The sequence below is a fragment of the Pleurodeles waltl genome, chromosome 1_2, assembly GCF_031143425.1.
Source record: "Pleurodeles waltl isolate 20211129_DDA chromosome 1_2, aPleWal1.hap1.20221129, whole genome shotgun sequence".
NCBI classification, from domain to species: domain Eukaryota; kingdom Metazoa; phylum Chordata; class Amphibia; order Caudata; family Salamandridae; genus Pleurodeles; species Pleurodeles waltl.
In genome coordinates, this window is record NC_090437.1 from 335,820,331 (window position 1) to 335,833,374 (window position 13,044).

General features: G+C 43.6%; 1 protein-coding gene across 2 annotated transcripts in view; it reads right to left on the minus strand.

Annotated features, from left to right (window-relative positions):
• DENND4C (DENN domain containing 4C) overlaps nt 1-13,044 on the minus strand; it is a 1,359,979-nt gene that overhangs the window by 448,102 nt on the left and 898,833 nt on the right. For both annotated transcript variants that reach the window (XM_069239287.1, XM_069239298.1), the window contains exon 21: nt 1,121-1,246. In XM_069239287.1, coding sequence (XP_069095388.1) covers nt 1,121-1,246 — 126 coding nt within the window. The remainder of the gene's footprint in view (nt 1-1,120; nt 1,247-13,044) is intronic.

Consider the following 13,044-nt stretch of genomic DNA (forward strand, 5'->3'; position numbering starts at 1 on the left):
TTGGTTGAGACATGCTGTATCTGTGAGAAAGGGGTAATCTCTGTTTAACCACGACACTCCCTGAGATGTCATACTTCTGAGTCCATGCATAAAGGCTGGCACAAATCATCTTTAACTGTTTGGGTTTTGGTGAGGTACTGCTAGTGAGCTGGAAGGGTTGGGACTACAGTTGCAACTTGTTGTAGGATAGGCATAGTCCCCTACAAACATAAGTACTGTCATCCTTTAACCAGCAGTCTTGGCCAGAGCAAGAGTCCAACTACGACAATGGTGACAGGTCGCTCCCTGAATGACGGCAAGAAATGCAGTAGTATCATCTGTCAGGGATGGCTTGGCTGTATGAGGCTCTAGATCTGGGTCATCTGTAGGCTCAAGGTTGTTGACCTGGTGTCATCCTTGTCACCTCCCCAAGCAGGCTGATAAGGGTTCTCCATCCCCATATGAGTTGCCTGGGTCAAAAAGTATTGGACTGCCTTCGCAGGACTTTCTGGAAGTAGTAGAGGAGGTGGTGTAAATGGCAGTGGTGGTGGAAGAAGAAGTGGTGAATATTCTGTGACTCAAAACTCTGTCAAAGAAAAACAGTTTGCAGCATTAGAGTATAACCTTAGATGTCAGGAGCATGCTGAACAAGTGTATCTACAGCTACACACTACAAACATACATTTACAGACACAATTATTGAGGAGGGCTTTGAATTGTTACTAATTAAGTATGTTGCCCGATACCTAACAAGAGTAATCAAGTTGATAATGTATGAGCAGCTCAACATAAGCCACTGTGCTGGAATGGATCAACGAAATCTATCAGAAAACCACTTTAACCCTGCGTATCCAACCAACAATCCGGCGAGTATTAGTGTTTAAGTAGTAAATACAGGCATTGTACTTCTATATACATCTGGTTAGCTAATTTGATAAAGTTTTGCCTTATATGATTTAAACCTGTGATGCAAGATGGACCATATTCTTCATACAACCACCCGTTTCTACCTATATAGTTCTTTCATTAGTACAAAAATAAAGTCTCAAAATGTCATATAAATCAGGCAGAGTAACTGTGGAATAAACAAAGGGAGACAGATCATATTTCCATTTTGAAAAGATTAATACTGGATAACCACCTCCTGCTTGGTCCTTTGCTTTAGTAATGGAGTCAATTCCTACAAGCGATCCAGTAGCATTAGGGCAGTCTGTATCATCCTTCACAAGTTCATCCTTGGAGCCATAGCCTTGATCGGACTGGGCACCTGCAGAATGAAAAATATATTTTACTTTGATCAAGTAGTGCTCTCCATTTCTGAACTCCTTCAAAATCCAAAGCAAGCTTGCCTGTAGTACTGCAATAATGAAATAATAAGTAAAGCATTTAGTGAGACTTGTTCAAACCTGACAAAACCTTTCATGGATTTTAACATTTTGCTGGACAATCTCTTAAAAATCTCCTTACCTTTTCAGACTTCAGTGTTCACTTGTTGTCAATGACAGCTGGGTGCAGATTCCCTATCGTTAACTGGACAAAGGTAATGGAAAACAAACCATTACGTTGATTCCTGTACATATATCGGACTCTGCCCTTCACAACTAGTTAGAAATGCCTGCACATAGGCAGGACCCACAATAGAGTCTCCAAAAGATAGATGTTGAATCACCAAACATCACAGCCCAATATCCATATTTTTTTCCATACCATGTAAGATTGTAGAAAGGCAAATAATTAATGAGGCAATAGTTGAATAGCATTAAAAAAAGATGGAAGGCACAGCAGAAAATGCTCCGAAATTAACATGATAGCTATTTTTCTGCTTCTGCCGTTTCAGTTCTTAACTTCTAAACTAGTGGGGGACATGACTGAATGAGCCAAAATCACGGGAGGGCACAAGCATATACCAGACCAGGCTTTAAGCACACTGCTTATAGATAACTTCTGAGCCAAAAGATGCATTTTCACAGGAGAGAAATGGTCAGACATTGCGCAGAGTAGCATGAGCACTTGCATTGCAAATTTCCAAAATAGGTACATACCACTGGTAACCCACAAATTCTGACTTTGTTCAGAGGAGTTGATTTATCAAGGGAGAATAAAGTCTTCTCATTCGGTAAGCCTTTAAAATTCCACACACTACTTGTTAATGGTAGCTTTTACTGCTTTACAGGAAACAAGGCAATCATAAATGATAGAGAATTTGATTTCTTAAAAGCTTATGTTCTTTCAAACTACATCTTTGTAGTTTTGAATATGTCCAACCTTTCAAAAGTTTTCAAAAACCAAAGAGAAAATGGTTTTCATTGACACACCACAAGAGGCAATTGGTGCTTATGATGGAATTCTGTCAAGACCTTGCATGCTTTCTATTTATAAAAACTAGGCAGTGATAGCTGAGAGTAAATGTTTACAGCAATAAACTAGGATCCCACAAGCTGCTAGATGAGGCAAGAAAGCAGGACATCATCCAAAGCAAAGAATTGAGTCAAGAGTGCTAAGATAAACACAGAGCTGCTGATTCATACAATGATGCTAAGTGGAGTCTTTACTCTCTGCAAAAATGATTTATGTTTAACTCTGACTGACCTAGGTGTGCATTAGTTTTTTCAGCAACCGGACACCAAGAACAGAAAGGAGGGAGTTATGAAGAAATGGTGCCTCCTGCAGAATCAAGAGATCAACGACCCAAGGAAGTTCCAGGACAGTGTTTGAGTCTGAAAACAAGATATTCATAAGACACAATGGGCTGCCTAGATCATTTCAAAATGACTTCAAGTTTTCACCTTACAGAAAGATTTGAACATTTATGGAGTTAGTGTTAAGCCCTAGAGGAATCTGCCAAAATAGTGGAGTAGAAGAGCAACTCATACAGAGTTCTTCCCATTTCCAGAAGAGAAGCAAATTGAAGACATGAATGATTTTTGTCTGATGCAAATAGACTGAACAGAGGAAACCTACAACTGCTGAATATGGAACTAATACTTTTGCTACTCATTTTAAACTCTTGAAACGGTCAACCTCCAGGTTAATAGAACAATTTCTCAAAGGACTGTTTAGAGTTTTCCTGCCAGTAAGAAGTCCCCTTCCTTCTTGGCAACACAACACAGTACTATCTCAGCTCATGAGACATCCATTTGAACCCATTCACAAAGCGTAACTGAAACATTTATCGTGGAAAGTTGCTCTTCTGGTGGCTCTTGCTTCTGCTAGACACATCAGCGAGATCCAGGCCTTACGATTCAAGAGGCTTTCCTTCAATTTAAACCCAAAGTTTGTTCCCAAAGTACCATCGGACTTCCACATTAATGAGCCTTTAATCTTAAAGACTTTCCTCCCAAATTTGTCATCTCCAGCAGAAAGGGCTCTTCACTTGCTGGACATAAAAAAGATGTATTAAGTTTTATTTGGAGATAACCAAACACTTTCACAAGCTGAAACAATTAGCGCTTCTCGAAAAGGCCACCCCATTTCGAAACAAGGCATAGCAAGATGCTATAAAATGTCTTCAGGCAGCTGGCAGACCTTTACAATCTTCAGTACGTTCACACGTTTACAAGACATTACTGTCTGGATGCGATACCTTTTAATGATGCATACAAAGGCTTAGAAAATCTGAGAGACTGGAGCTTCTCTCAGGAGGGTTCTAGAAGGTTGGGTCTTCTGATAGGTGGACTTTAAAGGTTAGTCCTTTTTTACATAATGACTTAGATAGATTACTTAAGAGTACGACATTAGGCCTCTATGGTTATGTCTATGTAGACACTGTCTTTTCTAAGGTACTGGGGACTCCCATCTAGACGATGGGGAATGATTCAAGCATGTGAATTTATGAAAGTTCCAGTACTGAAGTAAGAACTAGCTCCCTAGCTAACAAGGCTGAGGACAGTACCTACAACTTCGTTCTGCAAAAAAACTGTTTGAGGACTTGGACCTACTGTTCTCTAGAGAAAACTGGCTTTCAACTCCAGATGGCTTATGTAGTTTGTGGTTTCCTGACCATAGTGGGTACAGAGGTCTATCAAATGTGTTTTTCTGTTGTATAAAGAGTAGTTTGTCTTCATCTTTCAGCAAGTGTCTGGTGGACAGAACGTTGGCCCTTTCAGAAGATTCTGGACCTGAAACCAACACAAGTGAGAATCCACATTATATATATATATTTTTTTGAATTATTACTTGTTTGGATCATGGGCCCAATGGTCAACCAGATAAAGTTGCCCTCATTTTCGGAAAGATGGACTTTATGGATGCAGGAGTGCATAAACCACAGAAGACTCTGAAACCATTATGCTAACATTTGAATTCTCAACAAAAAATTGAGAATGGTATGTTGACTTCATTCTGCCCTCAGGAAGAAGTGCCAATCCATGGGATATGCCGAGAATAATCAACTGCATTCTCTGATTTAAAGAAATTTAGACTTTTCACTGTTAAGAACCACATGTACGGAAAACTGATGCAAATAATTTTAAGGTGTTTTTAAATATCCCATTAAAATTGAGCTCTGATCAGCCAAAACCAAATGTCAATGTAATAAGAATGACAACTAAAATTACAATGCACTATAAAGAGAATTTTTGTAAATAAACTTGAAGCATACTTTCTATCCAATGGGAGACATTTGTAATGGCAATGTTGGCCTGCAGTGGCAAAACAAAGATATTTCTGGTGTTCCTTCAAAACAAAGAAAGTTGCACCTGGGAGGTCTGCAGATGCCAGCTGATCCCCTGATACTCTACCTCCAAAATCCAAGCAAGACTCCTGACGTAAAAGGTGTTCCCTGTAGAACCAGATTTGTGTCGTAGAGGTCCAAAATCAGCTTGATAACCTCTGCTGTTTTAGGGACCCCTGCCGTCCTGAACACTGATCTGAAAACCGTTAAAGCTTTTGAAGAAAGTTTGGAGATAACATCATAAATTGTGCAGGGAAACAATGTGAACTTTGTTTTGGGCTAGGTATGGAGAGATGTAGGGCCAGACCTTTGTATACTGCCCTGTAAACTGTGTATGTGATAGAAGTCCACTGATTTTGAGAAAGGGAAAGCCAGCCTACGATGGATCTATGCTCCAAACCAGACCCCCCCCCAAAGAACAGCTTGCAAGCTACTGGTTGCTTTTTAGCTACCATTAAGTAGCTCTTCTGTGCAGAGCTGGTCCTATTAAAGTAGAAGCTTTTGCTTGGCTGAATTAATATAGGTATACCAAAATGCAAAAGTGAGTATTCAAGACACAAATGTGTTTCTTTTCAGAACTCATAAGCTGATGTTTGGAGAAAATGGCTAAATTCCCAAAATGTATTTGAAGTGGATGTTTGAGTGATAAATCATGCGTTGCTAGGGAGCTGTTTTACTTATATTATTACCTTAGTGCCAGGGGCATTGTACCTATAGCTATTATGTTTTGCCAATGTAGAGGCATTTCATACTGACAAAGCCTTTTTGACGTTACTGCTAGCAATTGTGCCTGGAGAGCTGAGGTGATCACGGTTGGCTATCTCCATCAGGTGGCCACTAGTGTAACCTTGTCTGATGTGGTCACAATTATTCCACTAATAATATTGGTAGCTCTGAATGGTTTTCACTGAGCATAAGCAGCTTTCATTACTGAAAGGGTTGGAGACCACGTGTAGGAAAGTGCCTTATTCTTGGCATGGTTGCCCCCATTTTCTGCCTGTTGTCAGTGTGTTTGACTGTGTTCACTGGGATCCTGCTAAACTAACTTCTAACTTGGTAACTGTACATTTTTCTCCACCACAATTAACATACTGGTACACCCACGTAAGTCCCTAATATATTTTCCCCATGGTATTAGGGTACCAGGGGACCCCAATGGGCTGCAGCAGTTACTCTGCCACTGATAGGAAGCCCATGCAAAGGGTTCTGCAGCCCTGTCATTGCAGTCTGCGTGAAATGGGTGCATGAACCAGTTTTCACTACAGGTGACTGCACAAGGTCACTGTAAGTGCACCCCTATGGTAGGCCCTCTCAGCCCAGAGGGAAGGGTGCAGGTACCTGTGTGTGAGGGTACCCAAGCACTAGCAGAGGAGCCCCCACAAACTCAAGATCCATTTTTCTGGACTATGTGAGTGCGGGGATGCCATTTTACACATGCACTGGACATAGGCCACTACCTATGTCCAACTACATAATGATAACTCTGAACCTGGGCATGTTTGGTTTCAAACATGTCGGAATCATACCCCAATACTGCTGCAAGCATTGGAAGTATAATTCTATGCACTTTGGGGCTCCTTAGAGGACTCCCAGCATTGCTACCATCAGTCTTACAGGGTTTTACGGGCAGTCCGAGCTGCTGTCACCCCTCAGACAGGTTTCTGCCCTCCTTCAAGCCCAGGAAGGCAAAACAAAGTATTTCCTTTGGGAGAGGGAGGTAACATCCTCTCCCTTTGGAAATAGATGTGACTGGCTTGCGAGGGGTAGCCTCCCCAAGCCACTGGTATGCTGTGAAGGGCACATTTGGTGCCCTCCGTGCATAAACCAGTCCACACCGGTTCAGGGACACTAAGTCCCTGCTCTGACACAAAACTGGACAATTGAAAGGGAAGTGACCACTCCACTGTCCATCCCCACCCCAGGGCTGGTGCTCAGAGCTCCTCCAGAGGGTCCCTGGGTTCTGGCATCTTGTTTTCAAGGATGGCAGTGAACTCTGGGAGCATCTGAGTGGCCAGTACAGGCAGGTGACGTCACAGCCCCCCCCCCTGATAGGTGCTTACCTGGCTAGGTAAGAAGAAGGAGGCATCTCCCTTGTAGTGAAGGAGTCACTCACTCCCCTGCATCCACAGGCACCTGCTGCAATGACAACCGGCTGTGTGGATCTCCTCGCATCCTGAGCTGCGCGGATCCTGCATCACAGGTGGTGGTCTGGAGTAGTCCTCTTGGTCCTCTCTGCCAGCTGTTCAACTTTGGTGGAGGTCAGCCCTTTACTTCCCGTGCAGGAGAGTACCCCCCTGCACCATGGCTCCTTCAGCTGGCAAGGCTTGTTTTCATCTCCTCTAAGGGATCTTTAGGCGACGTGCAGATCCAGCCCTCAGCACTAATTCCGGCGACGCACAGCCTCTGTGTGGTTCTCCTGCGGCATTGGATCCCTTTCTGTAGTGCTGCATGGGCTCCTTCTGCGTCTCCTGTGGGTGCTGCCTCTGCTTTTGTAGACTCTCTGCAGTGCTCAGGGTCCCCTGTGACTCCCCCATCTGGGTTGAATCCTCCTGGGCCTTGCTGGTCCCCGGCAGCACCACTGTGCCACTAACAGCGAGTTTGCCTTTCCAAGGCTTGTTGGTGGCATTCCTGCACAGACACCCATCTGCACTCTTCACTCCAGCGTGGGACATCTTCTGCATCCATCAGGAACTCTTCTCCGGCTCCAGGGCTGCAGTGCTGGCCTGTTCTTCCTCACAGACCACCAACTCCTGTAAGTACAGCTGGGTGGGTAGCAGCTCCTACTCGTCCTGGACTTCACTGTGACTTTTGGTCCCCTCTCTCCACAGGAGTTCCACTCCAGGAATCCACCATTGGTTTCTTGCAGTCTTGTCTGGGTGTCTTCTTCTCTACTTTTTCCTCCTTTTGGGTGGTTTAGGGAAAATGCAGTGATTTACTCCTGCTTTCCTGGTCGCTGAGCGGTACTGTGTTACCTACCTCTGTGGTTTTCTAGTGCTCCCAGCTCCCCTCTACACATTCCACTTACCTAGGTGTGAGTCCTGTGTTTGCATTCCATTGTGGTGGTAGATGATTTGGGCTCCCCCTAGGGTCACTATTGGTTATTGCTATTTTCACAGTTTTCTAACCTTTTTTATACCTATTTTTAATTGCTAGTGTATATATTTAGTGTATTACTTACCTCTTATTGGTGGGTTGCCCTTCTAGTATTTTGTGCTATTGTGTTCCACTGGGTGTTTTCCTTCATGTGTATAAGTGCGGGGTGACTATAATGGTATTGCATGAGCTTTACAAGTCTCCTAGATAAGCCTTGGCTGCTCATCCACAGCTACCTCTAGAGAGCCTGGCTTCTAGACACTGCCTACACTTCATTAAGAGGGGATACTTCGACCAGGTATAAGGAGTAAGTTCCTTGGGTACCTTCTACACACCAGGCCAGCTTCCTACACCAGGGGTCTAATCAATGGAAAAGAAAGTAGAGAGTACTCTGAGAGAAATTGTACCGATATCCTGACTGCCTTAAAGTGAGGATGGACTGACAGCAATATTTTGCTGGAGTCTAAAACTGTGTACACTTGAATTTGTTTTATTTAAACTGGCTTGACACCCTTTTAATGAACACCTTGGGGTTGTGGGCTGCAATGGAATTGAGTACCTGCTTCCTTTCAACTCCAACTCTTTAGTATATAGCCCTTTATTTTACACTCACCAGGGCCCAGACAGCAATACAATATCTGTCTAGGATGCTACTGAAAGTTGTGACCTTAGCAGAAGAAACCTGTTGCAGTGCCTTATTAATGTGGCACCATCCAGGATGTATGGTGTGTGACTGAGACCTAGAGTAGCTAAAGCACCCACTTGTCACATGATACAAGTCAGGCAGCTCAATCAGAAGTGCCAGGTAGCAAATGCTCAACAGCAGTAACTTCATCAGGGGGAAGATATGCATTGCGGAACTGCAGGAGAGGGGAGATGCAGATAAAAGCCCAGCCTGACACCACGGGTGCTGTGTTCCTACTCCGTCAATGAGAATGAGAAAGTGGAGCTGCCAGAGTAACACTTTTGCAGGCAGCGTCTGGGGTTCAGCAACAGCATAGGGTCAGGACAGTAAATGTTAGGACCCAGAGTCTCATCCTGGAAGCCTGAAGAGCCAAGGGCCTGAACACCAGGCAACTTCAGACATATCTGCAAAAGTTCCTTGACTGGGCTGGAGCCTAACACTTTCCACCTACAGGTGGCATACAGAATGAAAATTGTGAGCACCTGTCAGTCACACTGGTGCCTTGGAGGGTCCTTTTGAGACAGGCAGATAGCGGGGTTAAAAGAGAACCTTTAGTGAATGACAAGCTTACATTAAAAAACTAACAAAAGGCAAGGTACAACCTAAATACACCCAACAACCAAACTAGGCCTCCCTCCCAACATACAGAGAATGGCCCAGATCACAATCGACATAAGATTTTCTACTGTACATTTAGTGGCATTACTGCAGAAGTGGACAGGCTACACACAGATTTCAAATCTGCTTTAAGATGCTAAAATGGGCTTCTGCGTCTTTAGACAAAACAGTGGCCCACACTCAGAGAACAGTGAATGAGAAACAGAAGAAACAACAACTCATCCACATGTTACAAAAGCAAAATGAGGATCTGTAGCAGAAATAGAGGGATTTGGGGAATAAATCATGAAGAAATAACATAAGCATATAAGGAGTCCCAGATGGCACAGAGACCTAGGACACACAAAGCTTTGCCAGAGACCATTTATACTTCATTTAGGAAACCCAGAATCCTCTCCATTGAAACTAGATTGCACACATATAGTGGGCCAGGCGGACATGAAGAGACATGCTCTGACATCCTCCTGAAAATCCACTTCTTTGAGGAAAAGGAAGAACTGATGGCTTGATCAAATTCCCAGGATCTAGTGAGCTCATATTGAGAACAGAATTTCAACCAGTCACAATCTTTCTCCCTATCAGTGGTGACATCCTTTTTGTATTATATTCAAATTAAAATATGATGACTATAGTCACCAGCAGGCTTGACAATGCCAAGAAAATGTAAGGAATTAAGTAAGGCGGTGCTGCTGGCAAAAACATAAACATGCAAGTGATGAAAGGGCTACAAAGAAACAGTGGAGCGGAGAGTGAAGCCAAAGAAGAGATGGATGAAGAAACAGTTGAGGGGGCCTTTGATGTAGCTAAGGCTGAAGTCTAGTGCACCACCAGACTTGCAGGAGGAGGTGGACAATTCCTGATAATACCTGAAGGTAGAAGGAACAACACAGCAGAGTTGTGAGACCCAGAAGAGGACTTAGGATGACTGTGTCTATACGTATGATTCCCATATTGTGGGACTCAGAATCCTGTTAGAAGTGGGGATCTTATGCAGGATGAATTCAGTGGGACACAAATTATTAATTTGGGTTTCATTTTATTTTTTGTTCTGTATATTAGGTTGTACACAGGATGAGGGTTTGAGGGTTGGTGTTTGCAAGCTCAAGAAGGGTAGCATTGACTCAATATCAGACCAGAGACATTCCGCTGGCATTAGCCAGAACATCTATGAGACTGCTCATTACAATGGTCGCAAATACCCTGTTAAAAGATTAGCAGTTCTACACACTGCGCAAATGGGGATGGTAGAGTTTTTTGTCTTATGGAGGAGATACACTTACTCAAAGAAGACTGTTTATGATTGAAATCTATGTGGATTCCTTTGCACTCCTCCTTTTCTGGTCACGCTAATTCCGGTGAAAAAGCCATTTTCAGACATTACAGTTGCATCATCTTCCCCTCTTAGGTTTGTACACCCTCATGTTAACTAATGTCTGCATTGGTCACAACAAATTTATTAGAAACCTTACTAATGTTTTATATGTAGCAGAGGACGACACAATTACTGGGTCAGTGGTAACCGAGATCTTAAAATAGTAGTGTAGTGTGGTCAGTTTTACGTATATTTTGCGCATTAGCTTCAGGCCTTAGGCCTCTGTGCACTTTGCCCTAAATATATTTTATTCATTTGCTAACAGCTTAGAGCCTCTGTGCACTTTGCTCTAAATGCTTTCTATTAGGCTTCGTACTGTTATTTTACAGAATAGCCAGTTCTACGGTGTTGTTTTTTGTTCATATCACACTGTTTTGCCTACTTCAGCACTGGAGTTCTTCATAACATATTCACTCTGTGCTTTAGTCAAGGATACAGTCTGGTACATTGCCGATAGACGTGGTAGGAGTCTAGACTTGCCATTCCTGCGTAGGAACATTTTGTGATCACGATGACATGTTAGTTATAAAATCACTTCCTTGTCCCAATACATGCAAGAGGGAGATTCTGACCAGGGAACCACAACTAGACGCTGACTGCCTCGTTGCAGATGCTGAACCAGATCACAGGCCTTTGCTCAGGTATGAGTGTGTCCGTCTCCCTAGTGATACAGAAAGGCAAGCTGAAAGCTTAACATGCTGTGCTCTAAATAGAACAAGCAGAGGGAGAGTAGAAACGGTTAGGAATTATGATAGCTTTATTTCTATGTTTTACTCTCCTGGTTACTATATCAATCCTACTATGTTGTATTGTTCTGGTTATTGCGGCTCACGCCTTAATATCTAAAATACAGTCGTTTTATTAAAACATTATATAAAACTTATACTGTCTTTGTCATTTGTATATGAGACCATATAGTGAATTAGAGAGTTGGTTTGGATCTGAGTGACCACGACTTCCCTGAGAAGTTCCAAAGATGTCATGCGCTCGGCTGCCCAATCATTTCTTCCCCGTGGGAGAAATGAGGCACTGCTAGTTAGCCGGAGCAACAACCGGATTTAGGGTGACAGAGTTCCTTACACGTGGGTCAGACTCAGTCCCCCACACCGTTATCGATCCTGCTGCCTAGAAATCCAGTAGTCTCATTTAGGATAATGAGAGCCCACGCGACATGGCGCCGCCAACGTTTGGTCTGGCTCTAATGTTTGGGTCCGACTGACTCTCTCGGTCTCGTATATATTTTGACTCCTCGGTTCCGTATGCGGAGACGTCCGTGGGGCTGAGGGTTTCCGCCACCACAGGTTGGGTACATCCTATTACTTAGTGGTTGGTTGTTCAAGCTTGAACTTTGAAAGGAAATACCCCGATATTGGTGTGCCTTCTCTGTCCTAGAGCTATTATTGTTATACTAATGGCGAATCCAGTTGTAGTAGATATACCGCTTAATATGCGATTTCCGCTCACGGGTCATCTGATAGCACATGGACTGACGGTCCAGGGGGGTCCGGTCACTTTTGTGGTGGACGCCCATGCAGCCTATAGATCAGAACTTTTTTATTCTTGGGTCGTATTTCCAGCAGCTGATGGGGGTACAAATACTTTTCACGAATATACTGTTGCGAATGTCCCTGGACAATACAGGGCTTATGCATACTTAGAAATACCTTTATCTTATCAAGAACACCATAATTGGCTTGATGGAGCCCTCCCACATTCAGTAACACCAGTACTGTTAGGTCCGTTGAGTAATGATGGTCCGACCTGGCCTTTATTGGCTACATATACACCATATCCTGGAGTGGCAAATGTGGCAGTGGCTGAAGTGCGTCGTTTATATGTGGAATTAACTGCAACGTACAGACGATTAGTTCAGTTTGTGATGCAGACATTAAATACTAATGCAGCGCGTGCTGCTCCAGCTCATCCACATGCGGTGGTGCCGGGAATAAATCCGGCCACTGTACACTCTGTAATGGGCAAGGTACCGGCTAAACGTGAGGAGACTCCATTTTGGCTGGCGCAAAAAATTAATACGCTGGAAGCAGTATTACCCCATACGGGACCTCAGGATAAGCATAGAATTTTGACGATGTGTTTGCCGTATGGGATGGTTCCTACGGTGGATCTTTGTAATACTTGGGGCACGGTGTTTGCCGCTCTCTATACTACAGCACACGGTACACCGACTTTGGCTAATTTGCCGGAGGTGCTTAAACAAATTCAGGATGAATATGGGGCTGCCCCTGCCTTGGATTTAGGCATGCAATTGATGGGTAATTTTGACACGGTTTCTCCTATTATTTTGAGTAATCTCAAGGGGGAGGCCGTAGCACTAGCAGTGCGAATGCGTCTTCGGGACGTTCCGCAGATTAATCAGGAGCGGGAACTTCCGAGAATAATAGCTGAAACATATTCTAGTATTGGTCGTGATAGCCTAGGGGCTCGACCGGAGAAACCACAATTGCAGGGTAAAAATAATAAGGATAATTCTAAGCAACAGCAACCTGAGGGTGCGAAAAAGCGCTGGGATAAGAAACAGCAAACACCTAAGAAAGATGGTGGGCAGTCTCCGCAACCGGAGACCCCACAAAATAAGTATAATCTCAGGAATAGGGATACTTTGAA